The following is a 20,596-nucleotide window of genomic DNA, read 5'->3' on the forward strand; positions in this document are numbered from 1 at the left end:
TTTCCTTCCAGCTGTGGCCTCTGCCTGTGTGCCTACTCAAGATGCTTGTGCAATGCTGCAATTAACTACTTCCATGTAACAACATAAAGCTTTGCTGCTTGTACACCCAGAACCAGTCACATCCCGCTCCCTCTCATATCACTTTAAATAAACCATTTAAATAAACTCCTTGAAAAATACTGGTTAACTTGTGATTGTCTCTTTGAATTTATTTATTTAAGTGGTATATTAATGTAATAAATGTTGCATTTACAATTAATTAACCAAAAAATTAAGAGAAGAAAAAAGATTATATTAGGTAGTTAAGGTGTTTTTATTATTAGTCGTAAAATATGTGAGCAGAGGAAGAACATTGGCATATAGTAAAAAAGAATATTTACTGACTAGATAAAGTATATACATTCTGACCATAAAATGAAAAAACAAACAGATCTGTAACATTTTTAACAACAAAGGAACATTCAATATAAGCTCATGAGCCACAGTCTGATATGCTACTGTACATATAAATCCCACCATGTTAAAACATGAGTGAAGCAATTCTGTAAAAAAAAAAACTGGATGGTTATGCAACTGAATTTGTGACCAGATGGGCACTGTTCTCTATCTGCTAGACTAAATGTAAAATCTGTCTGGTAAATAGACTAGATATGCCTCAATAACTAACTTTTGTCTTTGAGAAAGGCACTTGACTGTTCAAAGTCTAAAGCCTGAGTTACATTTCGGCTATACCGAAAACATCTGCAAGCTCTGTCGAACGGGAAATATGTAATTTGATCCAAGGGGAAAAGAAAATGTTATCGTAAGACATACAATTCAAAAGTTACAGGCAAAAACGTGAAGCAACCTTTTATAGCGCCACCATGAGGCCGATTTGAAAAATGTAGGGTGGCGGTTCTTCCTTGGCCTGCTGGGAGTGACTGACTCCCATACCGTGAGTGTGCGTGCTAAGTTTCATGCCAATCGGACACTGCGTTTGTGATTTTTATCTTTTAGGCAAAACCCCCTCCCGCAAACTTTGAAATCTTATAAATACAGACGGATACATCTTCATCACATGACTAAAGAGATAAGGTGTACTGATTTGCACGAGCTTTGGACAAAATCTGTAGTGTAGCAAAAGGTGTGTACGCAATCTTTTTTTTAAAATGTTTTACCGAATGGGTTCCCAGATTGGTCAGGCAGAAATGGACGGTACTATGGCGAGTTACATCATGAGCCAAGGAATCCAGGGAATCGTTTTATTTTAGTGACTGTATGGCCTAATTCAATATTCAATCAAAAGCAGCCTGTTCTAGCGCCACCAATTTGAAAATTGTGGGGTAGAGGTTCTTCCTTGGCCTACTGGGAGCGTGCATGCAAAGTTTCACGCCGAAAGTTTTCCATCCAGCAGTGCCGGAGATCAGCTGTTCACAGGCAGACACACAGACAGATACAAGATGGACAGGGGTAAAAAATACGGAATCTCCTGCCTGGTGGAGATAGTGAAAATAGTCATCAGAAATGGATTGAGTGTCTTGCTCAATTCACATGGACAGAACATACACCAGCTGTGGCAGAGATCAAACTGGTGGCTTCACCATTACAGGACAGTCTGGCAAACCACAAGAACCAAACAGAACGAAAATTCAATATAAAAATGTCTCAAACTTGCCTAATTCAGAACATTCTGAATGCTTGAAGTAACCAAAAATGACTCATATACAATTGTAACAGTAACAACATCTAACACATATTATTTCTTCCCCCACAAGTTCAGTGATCTAATTACACATGGCAGGTATGAGCGATCATACATTAAAGCATTTGGCTTGTTTTCACTCCCAAATGTGTATGTGATTAAATTAAATACTGATGTATGAAAATAAAAATAAAACCTGACCTTCAACTCAAGTTCATTTGTAAATGCTGGATGAACCATGACCAAAACATGAGTTGATTGCAGTGAATTAAGGCATTGAACTGATACAGGCAACCCTGAGGCTTGTAGCTCTCACGTGTTGACTCCAGTACCAAGAAACAGCACCCCACAGAACCAAAGTGGATGCAGAAACGAGAAACAAAATCTCAAACTGAAACACATTAAGAACCTGCTCAACTGAGAAAAATCTTCCTCTCAAAGATTTTTTTACCGTTTGATTTTCCCAATTCAATTGCTGTTGGATTTTCCTGACAAGGATCACTGCTGAGCATTGGTTCAGCTCTTAGTATTTCAAGTAGAGTTTGAAAAACTTGGGAACGTGAGAAAATGGAAAGAAGTGACAGGCTTCTTTTCTAGCTTGCTAAGTGGTTGTGTCACAGAATGAAGACTGTAATGTAAATTGCGCCACTATTATGCAAGGCTCAACGCCTATATTGAATGAATCTTTGGCATTGTTAGTAAACCTGGAAATTGCATCACTCCTTTATAATTATATTATGAAATAATCTTAATTAGTACTCTATATAACTGTTACTTTGTGATAATTTTACTCTCAGCAATAGTGCACTATACTTCAAAGATAGACAGAAAGTCTAAATGGTAGTCGAGAGTATTGTCTCTGCACGTGTTCATCCCATCCTCCCACCCCTCTGCCTATAATACAACTGTAGTATTATAGTCTCTGTCGGGTGGAAACCTCATTACTTTTCAGGATTCAAATTCAAAAATAGCAAAAGTAGTAGATCTACAAGCTCAAAAGCTTGCAGATCTGATACTTTTGATGCTTTTGTGTGACGCTGTACTATGATCAAGTAGGGCATGAATTTACGAAAAAACATATGGAGATAAAAGGTTTCTGCCTGACAGTGACGATATATAAACACAAACATACTGTATACTACAGTACTGTATGTTATGGGTGAGTGTGTGTGTGTGTGTGTATTTATGAATCTCCCGTGAGCCTGATTTATACATAGTTGCGTGCCGGTATCACGCATGAAACTAGCCGATCTGCTATTTTCACTGCACGACCCCCGGCGCACAACTAAGTATAAACAAAGCCCTAGTCACGCCTGATGAAGGCCTGCATCATCTCCATTGGAAGTGGGAAGATGATGGTGGAGTTCTTCTCTGCAGCGATGGTGTTGAGGGTCTGCAGGTAGCGTAGCTGCAGGCCCGAGGGAGACTCCGAGATCACCAGGGAGGCTTCCTTCAAAGCCCTCGAAGCGTTCATCTCTCCCTCGGCAGCGATCACCTTCACAGAGAGAGGTCGGCGACGTGAATGAAAAAGGCAGGGAAGAGAGGTTTCTACAATAGACGTCAGCAGTCAGTAGTATTGCACAATGTATCGTGGTTTTCCTTCATGTTTTTTAGAGATACGATCGGTCATAGGTACCGATATGGGGCAAGATGCCACCGAAAGTTATGGGTCTGGAAGTCCCACTAGAGGGCAGCTTCCCCTCTGGTCAATGGAAAGTGGCTTCCTTTAAAATAATTATGAAATAGCCATCACTGGACAATGAGAAAACAGGGTGGTGTAAAGCTACACAGAGGCAGGGCTAGGTGACACCAATGGGAGCCCAAGGGGCAACATTACCATCCCTAGAGCCTTGCTGCTAGTATGGGGGACTAAGAAATGTAATATTTGAGTGTGATGCCATAGAATATGTAATGGGGTAAGCATTGGAAACAAGACCTTAGGGCTTTTTGTGTTATACTTTTAGAATCATTGTATAAACATATCACTGTACTATTTTTGCAAACTGTTAATAAAGTATTCAATCAATCAATTCAATCAATCACCAAATCATGTATATATATATTGTTATATATTTTTTGGTCCATTGTAAGTATGTGGAATCTATATTTGTATCCGTGTCCTTTTCCTTTTATAACGTGTCTGAGCTGAGCTGTTTGTCTGTTTTGTCTTGTCTTGTCTTGTCTTGTTTTGTCTTTGAAAATCAATAAACATACTATTGAAAAAAAAAATCAATCAAAAACTATTGTTCTTGAAGTCACTCAAATAGTTAGGGCTCTTCCTCTGGGGAGCATGAATAAACACAGCAAGTTTCATGGCAATCCCTCTTTAAGATTTTGAGACACAGCAAATTCTATAATAATCCAGCCATTAGTTTTCAAGATAATTTGTGGGATCGAGGTGCTGAAAGGATGGACGGACGGACGGACGGACGGACGGACCAAGCAAGATAGCCATCCACTAGTGTAAGTGAACCTTATTTACGAAGCGCCTTTCAAAACAAGATGCTGTACAAGGGCTAAGAATGAATGGAGTTAACTGTGTATGCGAGCATGGGAATGAAACAAAGTGAGAAAAAGAGATACAACACCTTAGCCCTGGCCTCACGGGTGGCCTCGGCCTCAGCAGCCATGGCTCGCTGGAGTTGAACGGGTAGTTTGACATCCTTGATCTCCACCCGCTCCACCTTGATGCCCCAGTCATCTGTAGCTTCGTCCAGGGTAGACTGAAGATGACACGGAGTCATATTGGGAATTTAAATCATTCAATATATTTTTTTAACGCACTGCAAAGCCTTGGAAAGTTCAGGAGGACCGCTATCATACTATTTATGCTTAGTTTTTGCTTCTCCATATATGGAGATCCCTGAGAAATGCACAGAATCTCTGTGTGAGCCGTCCAACTGATGTCAGTACAATGACGTCACACTGATGACATCAGGAGACTCCATATATGGGCAAAAAAGGGACTAACAGACAGATACAGAGATGGACATAAAAGAGACACTGGCAGATAAACAGACTGATATAGAGATCTCCGTATAGGGGCATATAAGGGACAGACTGGTACTCTGACAATGGGTATTGCATAACCAGAGGGGCATGCATTCCCAAAGGGCATCGTTCCCAGCTTACATTAAACACAGATAATATTCAATAAAACACAATAAAATTCTGTATCTTGTCTATCACCCAACAGCGTCTGTGAAGGTAATCTGTCTGAATGGATTATGCTAATGCAGTGAATGTAATTGACTTTGACATGTAGTACTAAGCTGATAATCAGTCTGCTATACCTGCATGTTGTGTGCAATCTCTTCACGGTCTGACAGGATCTCAGCCAGGTTCTTGGTACCAAGGACATTCCTCAGAGTAGTTCCGGCCAACAGGCGAGTGGCAGCATCAGCATTAGTGATGTTGGCCACAGCCAGGGTGGCATTCTGCACACGGTAATACACCACGCCATCAACACTCACTGTCACAGAGTCCTTAGTCAACACCTGGGGACAGAGGGAGAATTTGAGGGCCATGACTTACTTAAGTTAAGACCTCTACACAATGTACGATATTTGACCCGATTTCACTATCGGGGATATTTTTTGGTGTTCACCGACAAAACCACCGATCTCAGTTAAGATCGGGCATTCCTCGGCGAGGTGTTGATCGCACAGTGTGTAAGGTACTCCGAGAAGAAACACCCCGATAAAGTACGGTTGGCGAGGGGTTCCCGATAACTTTTAGACTTCAAACTTGTTGGATAATTGGGGCTATCGGCCCCGATCTAGTGCACGCTACAGCCAATGAGAGCACATTACAGCCACGCACCGTGGCTAGTCCTCCCGCATAGAACCGCAATATTACCGTACAGAGAGTCCAGTCCTGTATTAGTTAAACATGATAAACAGATTGATAGAGTGAGCGAGCCTGCTCGACGATGGGGCTGTTTATTATTAGAGAGGAATAGGGCTTGCAGACAGAGAGAGAGAGAGAGCTGTGTGTGTGCGTGTGTGTGTATGTGTGTGTGACGCACGTATGTATCTCTGAACAGTATTGCCAGGTTTTGCGCGAGAAATAAGCAACCAGGTCTATGAAAACAAGCCCAACTAAAGCGACTATAGGCTGCATGAGCACTTTAAACCCATATACAAATAAAATAGCCGATCTACAAGCTCACAACGCGTCGCAGCTATTTTCAAAGAAAAAAAGCAACATTAAGAAATAAAGCCAAATAAGCAACTACACTTTGGAAATAAGCTAAAAAGAAACGCAACCACCAATATTTTTTACAAGCAACTCGCTTATAATAAGCGGACACGGCAACACTGCTTCTGATCTGAATTGCACCCTGGTTGACTTTTGAAACGTTTGTTTCAGAGAGGGAGAGAGAGAGAAATACAGAGAAATTGAGAATTATTTAATGTCAATCATTAGCGTCCTGTCTCGGTCTCGCGCATATATCACGGGAGCCTTTCACGTTTTCGTGAGACGTTTGGAATAAAAACAAATGTATGTATTGGGTTGGGATCACATCGTGGTGAAATAGTGAACCCCAGTGAACCCCTGTCGCCGACCAATCAATCGTGCGAGAATCACGATATATTTAGCCCGATTTCAAGAGAGAAACTTGTGCAATGTGAAATGCTTAACGATCTGTTCACTCGCCGACCATTTCAAATATCGGGCAGTGTGTAGGGGCCCTTAGACAACGCATTGGAAATAGAGGGTGCCTTATCAGACGTCACACTGATAAGAACCAGCATGCGCGTGCAGGCCGGCCCGGCACCAAAAAAACCTGACTGCTCATAAAATGTAATGGAAAAGTGGTCACAGCACTCGCATGTAAAAATGCTATCCATCAAACTTTCAGATGCTGTTTTCCTCTCAGTGTGGAGGAAGAATGCTTAGGATGTTTACTGTGATTGCTCCCTCTTGAAATAAATACTCCTTGGTTTCTGTTGTGTGTAAACAATAATAGCGATTCTCAAAGCAGTTGTCCTCCAAACCCCACACGGCAGCACAGCCTGTTTGCTCGCACAGCTGCAGCTCCTCAATCCTAATGTATGGACCGTGGCGTGCAGAGAACGGCCGAGAATAGCAGACCTCCAAGCTCACAGCGGTCACATCCACGAAACACTGTTGTGCTATTCTCAGTGTGCAACACCGATGTGCAAAAAAATATACATGTCTAGATAGGGAGCGCCTGTCCAGCCAACACACAGGACGTTGAATGAAATGAAACCAGCGCTCCCCAAAACAACAGGTTTGGGGATCTGTTGGGAATTGAAAGCAGCACCTGTGCATGCAGTCTCAATGTTTGTAAACAAATAATTGGTCTATTGGATGGGTGCTAATGCATGCACATACACACACATAAATATATCTGTTTTAAGGTACTTCTAGTAGTGATGTGCGGGTCGGGTTTTTTCATGACCCGCCCCGCCCCAACCCGCCACGGAACCCAACCCGCCTCAACCCGGCCCGCCCCGCGAACCCATATATAAATCTGTGGCTCAACCCGCCCCGCGACCCGCGGTGGGAATATATATATATATATATATATATTATATAGCGCTCTTTTAAGTACCCAAAGTCGCTTTAAATGTCTACAGTAGCACAACATTGTCATGGGCTAAATAAACAAGCAGTTTTTTTTCCTTTTTTTTTGCTTGTGAGAGCGGCTACCCGCTCACCCGCAGCCCGCATAATTGCCTCTGAAATCCTGACTCGACCACCCGCGCCGCGGGTTACGGGTCGGCCCGCTCATCACTAACTTCTAGTCTATAAATCGTGCATGACTCACTATGTTTTAGTGACTAACCCTATGTTCCTGCAATGTCAATTTACTCTCCACTCCCCCATCTAGGCTCTACACTTATGGGCAACAGGGCTTTCAGAATGGCTAGCTCTAACATCTAGAATACTCTCCCTCAGGGTCTGCACCAGTTCATATCAGCTGCTTCTTTTAAGACTCACCTGTTAACGTTAGTTTCCTGGTGCTTCGCAAATGTGTATTTTCTTGTATTTTATGAGTACTATTTTATCTGCATTGTAACATTGCTGTCGTTTGTATTAACAGTTTTCATCTGGATTTGTAAAGTGTCCTTGGGTGACATGCAAGGCGCTTAAAAATCAAATAAATGATTATATGCAGTAAGGTGTCTTAAGAAGTGCAGATAATTTCTTATATTGTGGTTTTGCAGTGTTTCTTCAAAACTGTTTTTAGGTAGGTTTGTGTACACGTGCCTCACCTCCTGTGGGGGGATGTCGAAAGTGATGGTGCGCATGTCCACGTTAATGAAGCTGTCAGTGCAGGGCAAGATGAAGAAAAGCCCTGTGGAATCACAAGCAGCAGGTGAGAGGTTAAGACCAGAAGCATTACAGACACAAACAGAGAGGAATGTCACTGTCTCCATTAATGTTTGACCACAAGGCAGATAAGCGAAGCTGCCATTGTCTGCTGCTCTCATAAGCCTCCGCTTGCTTCCTGCTTGGTAAAAATCATGTCCTCAAATGCTAACACAAAGTGCGCCGAGTCTCTATCTCCTGCAAAGCATCATGGGATATAACGCAACATTCCACTTGTAATCATATTAAACAAGGGCTTTACCGTTCCTCGCAATAACCATGTTTATGACTGGGATACATACAGACATACAACGTTTCATGTAGACAAAATTATCAACACCTGCCTATTCCAGAATGCTTGTGTGTAGAATTGTTCTAAAAATTTTCTCACTAGAGTATAAGCCAGCTGAAAAGCAGGAACATGTGGGTAGAGAAATGTTAGGGAAACCAAACACCGAGGTTAACTTTGGCAAAGAGGGGGCACCATTGCAATGTGGGTGTGTGTGACAGAGGGAGAGGAGGCTATTATTACTCTGTGCATGCAGGGCCCTTGCCACTCTCTGGTTAAAGATACATCAAACTGAGAGTCATCAACAATGACATGTAAATATTTGTGTAATCAATAGCTTGTATCTAAAAAATATATATAATTGAGCCCGATAGCAACAGAGGGGCAGGCACATCCTGCTCCACTCTGGAGTAAGACAAGTAGACACCAACCTAATCACATAGAGTACCGCCTGTGAATTGTCATAGCAAACCACATCATAAAGGCCATGGGGGAGGTTAACCACCAATCACACGATTACATTGATTGACCGTATTAGACAGGAGGGAAAGTCAGGATAGTTGAAAAGGGCCTGTCGCCCCTGACAACTAGGCTGGTGCCTGTCTGTATTTTAATTTAACCAGAATGTTTACAAGTCTGGAAGAACGTAAACTCTCCTTTCATGCCAAATGCTCATAAAGACGTGGCCTGGAGCACAGTACACAACTGCCTCCCCACCATACTGGTCCAGGTCCTGGTTGACCGACCTTTATAGAGCATCGCAGTTCCCGCCCACTTCCTGGTTTTTCGTGGTGCCGGAAGGAACAACTCAATGCATTTTTCCCATTGACATTTCCAAAAATATTTATATCTATTAATTTAAGCCTCGAATCAAGCCATTATGACATGACATGAATCATGACCATAAAACGTTTGATTCTGTGATTTTTTTTTGTTGAAAACGGCAAAACAAAGGGTATTTATTAAATATAGTATATCATATAATTAAATATAAAATAAAATAAAATCACAGAATCAAACGTTTTATGGTCATGATTCATGTCATGTCATGATGGCTTGATTCAAGGCTTAAATTAATAGATATAAATATTTTTGGAAATGTCAATGGGAAAAATGCATTGAGTTGTTCCTTCCGGCACCACGAAAAACCAGGAAGTGGGCGGGAACTGCGATGCTCTATAGGGACCCCACAGTCAATGACATTATGTATGGTGAACTACACTGTAACAACTATGAAGATTGGGTGAGATGGTGGGCGGTGATTAACTGCACTAAGGATGCTATATGGAAATGTAGAAATCTTCTTGTTTTTAAAAAGTTTAGTATGCCCCCAGAGTCAGTGGCTAAATTAGCCGTGACGATAGCCCAGGACTATATCCTTAGGGACAAGACAAAATTTAACAATAGGGAATTAAATTAATTATGGAAAGTGGGACGACCTGGTTTGGTAGTGGTATATGACAGTTTAAATTAAACATATATTTGTTATGTGTTATGAACATGTTATGACTAATTTGTATTGATTAACTGCCTGTAAAATATGCCAAAATAAAATAAAAGTGTCTGAAAAGTGGGAATGGCAGGACGAAAGGAAAGACTTGTGTGGCCATTTTCTAATCTGTAGCAGATTGAGGTCCACTGCAGATCCAGAGTTTAATGCTTAATTTACACTCTGTAAGTATACATCAGACTTAAGTCACCATTGTCAGACTCCAGAATAGACTCTGCATGTCCAATGCCCATGTTTCCATGAGCACTATTCAGCAGGTCTTCAGCAAGGTATGGTTTGTATATCCACTGATAACCTGCCAACCACAAACTATAGCAGAAAAAAAAATATTTAAATGATTAAATACAATTTGAAAGTTTTGTTATCATATACCAGGGGTAGGCAACAGCCAGACCATGGGCCAGAACTGGCCCACCAGCGATAATATCGCTCACGGCCAATTATTTCGTAAATAATTAACTGCCTGACCCACATACAGGCTAAAATGTCCAAATAGAGAATAGATTGTTTTTATCCATGTCATGACAGATGGACAGGTGTTACACATGCCTTAAACAATACACTGTTTCTCTACGTATCTACAGTAAGAGACCTTGAGCTCCTGTTTATCTTCTTTTCAAAAAGGAGTGGTGACTGTCTGTCACCAGATAAAATGCTCTTTTTGCACTTTTTAATTAATAATATCCTCTAAGTGCAACATTCGAGGATGTGGCCAGCACATAATTACACAAGCATTTCTATAACAATTCTACACCTGTAATATTTGATTATACACACAATTCTATCAGCATGTAATTGTACCACATTTACCACACTTTTATAGCAATATAGTCATTATTGTATACGATAAGATATTCTGTCGCAACTAAGTTAGCCATTGATTATGCCATTGAACCTTTCTAATTGCTTAGAAAAATAAAATTGTCACTTAAACTAATGGATTCTGATGGCAAAAGGGGAATTTGTTTATTTACAATGTCACAAGTGTATTCCTATTTTTTGTATCTAACACAAGTGAAGATACTGAAATCCCAGTTTGCTAACTTGTAGGTTACAGAGGTTAGGTAAATAATATCCGACCATAGACACTCTACAGTATTGCACCAGAATTAGACCACCTACTGTAGTAGTGTTGACCTCACCATAGGATATATAATGTAAAATGACATTATATACAGGATATTGCATTAAACATGAACACAATTGCATTTCCATGCAACAATCTTGCTTGCTACTACACTCAATGTAATCAGTATTAGGTCTTCATCCTGTTTGTCAGGCTGTATGATGGGCCTTGCACAGATCTGTCCAAATTGGCTTGAATGACCACAAATGGCTCAGCTGCAGCCCAGACATAATCTAAAAGCTGTGGAAAGGCTGGCTTGGGACCAGTGCAGTCCTGGCACAGCTATACCCTGGCCAGTGGAGAATGGAGATGAGGCGAAAGCTAAACAGCAACAAATGCTGATTCATTCATTACAAAGCTGTGCTGCCCATGTGCTAAAAACAAAGAGTACACAATAGCATAATTATTTATGGTATACAACAGCTAATGACTGAGTAAGCATTAAAGAGGTCATGTACAGTACAAAAGCTAAGAGAACTTGAAGAAAAATAAATTAGTGGCCCACAGATATACTAAATAACTGTTCAGTATCTATAAAATCGTACTATGCGTAGAGAAGATTGGCTTTTACCCACACAAGGGTTCATATCTTTAAAAAAAAAGGAACGGAGATGATGTGGTGCGTGGGTGGTTGTGGCAGACTGGCAGTTAGGGGAACTGCCAGTCTGCCCACAACCACCCACCCACCACATAATCTCCGTTCAGCCCACTTATGTGTCTGTTATTGGGTTCAAGGTATCTATGGAAGAAGGAAGCTTATCAGCTTACATATTATCCTCCTATAATTTGACTAACCTCTGTGGTGGGTGGGTGGGTGGGTGGTGTCGTGGTTGGTAAACTTGCCAGGTTTCGCGCGAGAAACAAGCAGCAAGGTCTATGAAAACAAGGCCAAACGAAACGAACCCTACAAGCAACAAGGTCTATGAAAAGAAGGCCAAACGAAGCGCCTTCACACATATACCTTGCCTCTTGGAAAACAGCCGATCTACAAGCTCACAACGCGTCCCCACACCCACCTGCACTTTCACAACCAACGCCAAAACACACTACCACCAATATGGCCCCTAAACCGCTTACAATAGGCCAACATGGCAACACCAAAGCCTGCTTCCACACCATAGACCCCGCCCACTCTCGCCAGGGAGCCAAATTTCATTCTGCTTCGTCGTGGCTCCGTGGTGTGTGTGTGGGTGGAGGAGAGATGATCGCACCACAACTTGGGTCCGCGGCCGTGTACCCCCCAGGGGTCCTTGAGGGAGTTCCAGGGGGTCCCCAGCTAAATGATAGATTAGGCACCAAATGGACCCTTATGGGTCTGTAACTCTGAGAGTGTACAAATGGAACCAAATGGACTCTAACGGGTCCATTTGGTTCCATTTGTACACTCTCAGAGTTAAATTAACATACATTTTACGATATAAACTGGGGTCCAAGGGATAGAAATGCCATTAAATGGGGGTCCGTAGCCCTAATGCATGTCAAACTGGGGGTCCTTGAAATTAAAATGAGATTCACTGCTAGAGCCGTAAAAATATATCTTTTCAAATGGGGGTCCGCGGGCTAACAAGTGTCAATTTGGGGGTCCTTGCCATGAATAAGTTTGAGAACCACTGCACTACACAGTACAAACTCACTTTCGATCCCTGATAAACTGTCTGTTCTCAGCGCATAAGCCAAACTGCACACTTTGGGTGCTCATATCCCCCTACGGGTATGGTCTAGTATATATTAATATTAGTATATTAGGTATTCTATGTGCCGCAACTATTTAAACCCATCAAGACTTTTCCAAGTGGACTAATTGCACAATAGACACACAGCACTACAGGCTAGACAACGCCAAACTAGTCTTGCGTAGCCAGACGATCCGAGATCTCTGCTTACAATACATCTGGTGACATCTAAATTCAATCTAGTGGCTAAAACTGGGTGGAAACAAAAATAACTGCATTGCAAAAGCAATGCAAAGACTTCAGGTCAAGATTGGTTTTCAATGCAGTAGGTGCAGGTTTGTCTGTGGCCATTTTCTTAGCTGTTCTAACCACTACTTTGAATTTAGATCCCCAGATCACCAGACGTTATTGGTAGGCGGAGATATCCGATTGCTGGCTATTGCGAGACTAATGCCATACATGCTACAATTCCGGCTATAACTAACAGCTTTTATGTTTTTGTTTTGATTTACAAAATAATGTCATATAGCATATACCCCAGTGAAATATCAGGAAGGTATGAAAAATACATATCGACCAAGCCTAGTTCACAGCCTCACAGTGATGATGAATGATGCTACTGATATTATCAGTTCAAGCACCGCTACCTCACAGTAAACATCAATATCTGCATCGATGCAGTATCATCTACGTCCGCATGGCGACTAATCTTACAATCTATAGATTTCCACACCTCTACTTGCATGGCTTTGAGTAAAACATGTCAGTACTTTGTGTTCTTTTTTCCATTTAAAGGAGCTGTAAACAGGAAAAAAAAAAAAAAGGTAATATTTTGCTGCTACTTTAGTTTGTTTACAGGAAATAGACTGCCCCAACGCTCCTGATTTCGTGTATAGAGGGGCAGGTGTTAGAGCCGGCGAGAGATTGCGCCTGATCCCCATTGGTTCACCGATCTGTCCGTCAACCCCCGCCCCGTTAACACAACATTACGAGCGACGCCCACTGCACTCTGGTTGGTTGGGAAGTGAAACACTTCCTCATACCGAGTACACCGACGTGCTGGGCCAGGCTTTTATTTTTTAGCAAAACTAAACAATAAAAGCCTGGAGATCGAGGCTAACAGGAAATGAGTCAATGACACATTTTAAATCAGCACTTTGCCTACAGAGGAAAAAATGTTCATCAGCACGTTTTTTTATTTGATTGAGTACTTTATTAACTTCACCTTTCCTGCTTTGTTTACAGAGAAAATAATATTTTTAAGTTTTATATTATATATTTTTATATTCAGCACTTTTATTTGATTGATTGAATACTTTATTAACATTTTTGTTATGTACTTTACAGTACAGTTGTTGTACAGTCAAGAAAGCTGTAATAAAATAAAATGTTGTCCTTAAGATAGGGAAAGGACATTGTAAAATGTCCTTTCCCTGCCAAGGACGTAGATCTACGTCCTTTCAGATCCAACCGTTGACCGCCATTGACGTAGATCTACGTCCATTCCAAAAACAAATGTTGGGAAAATTCCACAAGAGGGCGCTCTAACACAACTTAGGATTGATCCCTCGACGCTGATAGGAGGAATGGACGGATGTGACGCCATCCCAAAAAACGTCACTTCCGTCCATTCCTATATTAGGATTTGTAGAAAAACACAAACGAGCCATTTTCAACGGGCGATAGCAACAAAATGGCCGATTGCGGTAAAAAGGTTTTTGTTCCAGTGGATAGACGAGACCCTCCCCCACCCACGGACACTTTTTATTTACATCCGCGTGCACGTCGTGGCTTCTGCGGCTCTCCAAAGATTGTCAAAACACGGTAAAAAACGCTGCCACCAGCGGATGAAGCGGATGCATAGTACCCGGCAGTAAATGTGTTTACACATTTTTTAAATCATTCTAATTTGGCTGGGTGGTTTATAACATTATTCTGTGGTCTGACAAAATATGAATACATAATACTGCTTATATGCCTACTTCCTGTTTATAGGCCTACTTCCTGTTTACAGGGTCTTTAAGTATAATGTTTACAGTGAGGGAAATGTGGTTCCTAACCTGGTCCTTTGGCTCCTCCTCGCAGGATGCGCCCCAAGCGAAAAATAATGGCTCGCTCATATTCCTTCACAATCTGTGTGAGGAGACAAAGCACACACCAACAGATTATTTCTTTACCTTGTATGACATTCAACAGATGACCTTCAAATGAACATCAAGAATTTTTCATGCAGGACATTCAGTTCACATTTTATTATGCACCCACCACAATGTCACCTGTTAAATAAGTAAATGAAAGGCAACTCTTCAACCGGTTCAATACCGTCAGCAGAAGGCGTGCTCTACTAAAGGGGAGTCTTGAGGAATAGTCTCTTAGTTTAACTGGGTGCAGATTCTTGAGGGTATATGCAATGAAAGGATTATCCGCTGTTTCTTAGGTTTTTTTAATAGGTTCACAGGTTCACAGCAGCAGCAGTCTATCTAGAGAAAGGGACACGTTTCGGCACGTTGGCCTGCCGCAAAGTCAGGTTTCCTGAGAAAATATAGTCTCATCAAAGGTACGAGAACTCATGCCAGAATGCTTAAGGATGTAATGTGTTACTTAAAGCTGGAAGAGGTCAAATAAGGCCCACATCCTTACCTTCCACATCACCAACAACAAGACCCAAAAGTAACAACAAAACAAAGTATTTCCTTGCTTACGGCAATGAAAGTATTCCATAAGTGTTGGGCTGGGCGGACAAGTTCGCCTCGGAAAACAAATTAAAGTATTCCATAAGGTAACCGGAAGACTCGCCCCCATTCTATATACCACCGGATTTGCCTATAATACCACCCCGGGGCGATTGTTTTGGGGCGAGCGTTTTGGTATTCTGCCGTTATTGCACCACAGTAAACAAGGAAGTGTAGTGGATCAAATAGAATAACTTTTCGGTTATTGCAAGGCCTGGTGGTCAAGTGTAAATAACATTGTTGCATAAAGGATTATACTGCAGACTACAACTAGTAGTATCATTTGAATACTGGTGCAGTACTCAGTTTACAAGTATGCACCTTTGGATTCCAAAGACAGCCGACAAAGGGCCGTCCATACCAAGAATGATAACTGTAATGATAATGGTGTGAGCATCCGCACTGATAAACCGACATGTTTAACGTTCAGTACATGTTGTACTTGAGTGATGTGCTGAATGTGATGTGTTGAGCGTTACGCCCTGTACATTCAATTGGATTTTGATTGTCTGTCTGACAGTGTTTCTAGCGTTCATCAAGCAGAGCAAAGCAGAGCAATGTCCCGAAAATCAAAGATATCGGTAAAATCAGGCAAAAATAAGAATTAAATAACATAACCCTAACCTAACCCTAATACTAACCCTAAAACCGAAATAAAGTAACCCAATCTAACCCAATCCACCCAGAACCGCCGAAACTTTTCGCTCGCGCGCCCGCAGAGGGTCCTCATGCACGCGCGCGCCCGCGATGTCCCGCGAAACGGGTTCATCTGTCCCTCAATGGGCCTGTTTGAAGGTGGTCACCCTACAAAACTGTGGTTTTCGACGTTACAGTCCACATCCAGGGGACAAACTGAGATAATGCATAATGTCTTATTGTGTTGTGTGATGTCATTTGGGACCTCAGTGCTCAGATTTGAGAAAAGCATCCCTTTCCAAACAGTTACGATAAAAATATAAATGATAATAATGACACAGTATGATACATTCTGAAACATGTTGCTTGCATTTCGACTCTCAGTGAGAATCTCATGAGACTCAATAAGCCGGCATCGGCCGACCTGCAATGAGGTGATTCAGAGTTTCAGACCACTGCAATTTGCCTCTGAAACATTCTAAAAATGGGTTTAGTCTCATTGCAAATCTTTGGTCTGAACCAGGCTTAATGTAACATTAAATATTTTTGGCAATTATGGAGAGTTTGCAAGTTAGCCATGGTCTAAACAGGATAATACATTGTGAACAAGTCAGTTCAGTTGTGAGAATAAGCTGTCCTATTAATCCCTTAAAGTCGGCCTCACCAGCCCTGATGAAAAAGGATAGCCATATTGTGTTTTAAAACAAAATGCCAGACACCAGAGGGTTTTAAAAGGGGTGTTAGGGAATTTGTTTCTGTTAAATCAAGTGTTAAATTATTGCTGCATACGATAGCAATCATCGTTGTAGTGTTTGTTCAGTCTCTGCAGCTCTTAATTAAACAGAAAATAAATGTTAAGGTCGAGATACCAATTTCATCCAAGCAGTAAAGAGAACTGATACCAGATACATGATAAACACGTGAAAATGTAATGTAAGTAATGACACCAAAAAATTAACAGAGAAAATTGGAACACTACTCAATTGAAGCGGATTGGATTTGATGTTCTGCTTAGTAAAGAGCTGGAGATGGAGAGACCCCTGTTACTGAACCAACAATCTATAGCAATGATTACTATCGGAATAGCTTTAACTTATTATTGTCATTATTATTAGTAGTATTATTATCATTATAACTAAAACATATCACCCCCTTTAATGTGTTGGAAATATATACCTTGCATGTCTTAATCTCTTATCTTATTGTATTTGCACCTCATGTATTTACTTCACACTGATTAGGAAAGCTCGGGAGTGCAAGATGTTACTAATCATGCAATTGACTGTGTTGTGCATGTGACAAAGTACTTTATATTAATGTTATAATCGTCTAGCAGTCACAGTAGTACAGTAGTAGTGCAGGCCAAAACAAGATTCCTGCCCTAACCTTAATACACATCCAAATGGAGATAGGCAGGGTCATAATCATCAGGGCTAGGGAGAATAAAACCAGGATCCATCCACACATACCGATGTCGGCTTCCGGAGTCTCCCAAGCTTAGGGAGAAAACAGGCAAAAAACAAACATGAAGTTAAAGCAAATCTCTGAAATATTGCCATTTCATGCCAGGCTGTTAACTTAACACACTGGAGTTAGTTCACATCGAGTTAGTTCACAGACAGTAGAGACGTGCAAGATCAGACCTTGCAGATTTAAGTTACCTTCATCGTTGGCATCATACTCGCTTGCACCTACAGACAAAGTTTTAAAAGCCTACTTAATAAAAATGCTATTAAATTATGTAGGCTACTGATGTATCTGTATTTGGAGGACCACATTGGAAACAAGTGCTTCATTACATTGTATGTGTTTATCCTGGGTTTAAGTTATATCATGATTACGTATTTATTTTTTTACCAAAAATGAAACACAAGATGCCGGCTTGTGAAAAAATGCATTGGCTACATACAATAAGAATTAAAATTCCGTACTACTTATCAGTGGTGTTAAAGGAGAATTCCGGACATTTTAAGTGTTATCTTTGATGTGTCGTTACTCACCTACCGACGTAAACAGTGGCATTGTTTATTTCCAGATTTTCCCCTGTCGTCATATTTTCAACCCCCTCCGTTGTCATAATGGGAGCGCGTGTCATAGGGAAATTCGTCTATTATAACCGATGCAAAGTTATTTTTTTCTCTACTACTACTCATTGTGGAGTCTCAAGATAGTCAAACATGCAGTGAAAGTTCCTGAGAGGCTACCGCTAATGACGAACGAGCTAACGCTAGTTGCTTGTTTCTCTCCCAGAACCTGGCAACTTGGTGTTGCCATGTTGAGAAACAAGCAACTAGCGTTAGCTCGTTCGTCATTAGCGGTAGCCTCTCAGGAACTTTCACTGCATGTTTGACTATCTTGAGACTCCACAATGAGTAGTAGTAGAGAAAAAAATAACTTTGCATCGGTTATAATAGACGAATTTCCCTATGACACGCGCTCCCATTATGACAACGGAGGGGGTTGAAAATATGACGACAGGGGAAAATCTGGAAATAAACAATGCCACTGTTTACGTCGGTAGGTGAGTAACGACACATCAAAGATAACACTTAAAATGTCCGGAATTCTCCTTTAAGTAACTAAGTACATTTACTCAAGTACTGCACTTAAGCACCATTTTGAGGTACTTTTTTTTGGAGCATTTCCAATTTTCAGTACTTTTACTCCACTACATCTCAGAGGCAAATATTGTCCTTTAAAAGTAGGGTAAGTGATTTTCTTTGGTTAAAATAAGTGTTAAATAGCTCTATATTCTGATAGTACTCATTGCTATAGAGTGTTTGTTCAGTAAAAGGAGTCTCCTTGTCTCTCCAGCTCTATAAAACAGAAAATGCATTTTCGTTTCAGTTTCAGTTTCATTTCCAATTTTATCCAATCAGGATAGAAAACTCAGTCAGGATATAGATTAAACAAGTGAAATTGGAAGTGATGACACTAAGAAATGAGCAGGCAAAATTGGAACTGGAACACTATAAAAATGAAGCTTAAAAATGGGTACTTTCTCCTGATTGGCTGAGATTTTGACACCTACCGGAAAATGTATTTTCTGTTTATTATAGAGCTGGAGAGACAGAGAGACTCCTGTTACTGAACAAACACTATAGCAATGATTACTATCAGAATATAGTGCTTTAACCTTTTAACAAAATACTTTTTGTTTTAACCCAAAAATATCACTTACCCTACCTTTAATTCCACTACAATAATTTAAAAAAAAATAGTTAATAGTTACTTTGTAGATTTTGATTATTATTACAAAACACACATTAAGATTACCCACTTCAGCCCATTACATTTCGGCCATTTGAAAATAGCTGATTTACAAGCTGCCATTTTCAAAAGATCTTTATACATTTGAAATCTTGTGAAATGGGACATTGTGCATAATGAGTACTTTTACCCTGTACTTTAAGTATATTTTGATACCAATACTTCTGTACTTTCTGGTCTTATTCTGGACTTTTACTAGTAATACGAAAGTATGTCTACATTGCAGTATTGATACTTTTAGTTAAGTACTTTTTTTTTTTTACTTTTTCCACCACTGTATATACTTACTACTACTACGGCTGCCTACCCTGCTGCTGTTACTTATGTAACCACCACGTTGTTTTTGCCAAGCGACACCGTCGTACGACGAAGTATGAAATGAATCAGGTTTTATCACTCTGTAGTACAACGGTGTCTCTTGGTGAAAACCAGTCTACATAACAGTCCCTTGCTAGCTTCTTCTTGTCTGCAAGCGAAGCGACGCCTTTAACCTGCGCGACGGTAACGCAAGTGAATGAATGCTGAATCTAAAGGTACTTAACTTACGCAAAACGAGACATTTAACGTTTATAGCGTTTTATTTAACGTGCATTGTGAACGTGAACACAACGCACCTGCTTGTCGCTCTCCACGTCTATTCGACCCTCGCCTCTCTTTATTCATGTCCATATCGTCACTTTCAGACATTTATTTACCCTGTTTGTTGCCAGTGATGGGATACTATCATCTGCTAAACACGCATACATACACACACACACACACACACACACACACGCACCAGACAGACTGGAGAGGGTGTGGTAATAATGGCTGGCAGTGTTGCCAGTTTCTGCGAGAGAAACAAGCAACCAGGTCTCTGAAAACAAGCCCCAAAATAAACTCAGTCAAACTTTATCGCCTAATTGATTGATTGATTGATTGATGTACTTTATTTAGTAAGACATGAGAAACAGTACATGGAGGTACAATTCACAATACAAGGTCTACTAAATTGGATAACTCGTAAAGCACTAAGCTTGTTTAAAATGAGTTCCCACGCACACAAATCATGATTCATGATGACATATAAGAGACAGACAGTTATACACTACTATACAGAACGTCCTACAATCAGTTTACAGGTTACTGGTATGAGACATAAGAAATATGTACAAGAAAAAAAAAGAAGAGTTTGGGGGAGGGGGGGTTAGGTTAAGACTTTGACCGGGGCCAGTTTGGAATTGCGGCTTCCTGAAGGTGTTTCTTTAGGGCAGTTTTGAAAATGAGTAGGGTTTTACACTCCTTTACTCCTTTTGGTAGGGCATTCCACATTTTTGTTGCATAGCATGAGAAAGAGT

At 40.8% G+C, this 20,596-nt stretch overlaps 1 protein-coding gene across 2 annotated transcripts; it reads right to left on the minus strand.

Moving 5' to 3' along the window:
- Nucleotides 1-259: 259 nt before the first annotated feature.
- stom (stomatin) lies at nt 260-20,010 on the minus strand. 2 transcript variants are annotated; one of them, XM_080419983.1, is made up of 8 exons: nt 19,874-20,010; nt 17,651-17,680; nt 17,376-17,485; nt 14,682-14,754; nt 7,927-8,009; nt 4,975-5,178; nt 4,270-4,404; nt 260-3,176 (listed from the first exon to the last, which is right to left on the minus strand). In XM_080419983.1, the coding sequence occupies exons 1-8, from the start codon at nt 19,944-19,946 to the stop codon at nt 2,985-2,987; spliced, it is 900 nt and encodes a 299-aa protein (XP_080276109.1). In that variant the 5' UTR covers nt 19,947-20,010; the 3' UTR covers nt 260-2,984. The 2 variants fall into 2 exon arrangements, with proteins under 2 accessions (XP_080276109.1, XP_080276110.1); XM_080419984.1 differs by lacking the exon at nt 17,651-17,680 and having other exon boundaries at nt 295-3,176.
- Between the last annotated feature and the right edge of the window lie 586 nt (nt 20,011-20,596).

The sequence above is a fragment of the Gymnoscopelus braueri genome (genome assembly GCF_963280865.1).
Source record: "Gymnoscopelus braueri genome assembly, chromosome: 22".
Taxonomy (NCBI): domain Eukaryota; kingdom Metazoa; phylum Chordata; class Actinopteri; order Myctophiformes; family Myctophidae; genus Gymnoscopelus; species Gymnoscopelus braueri.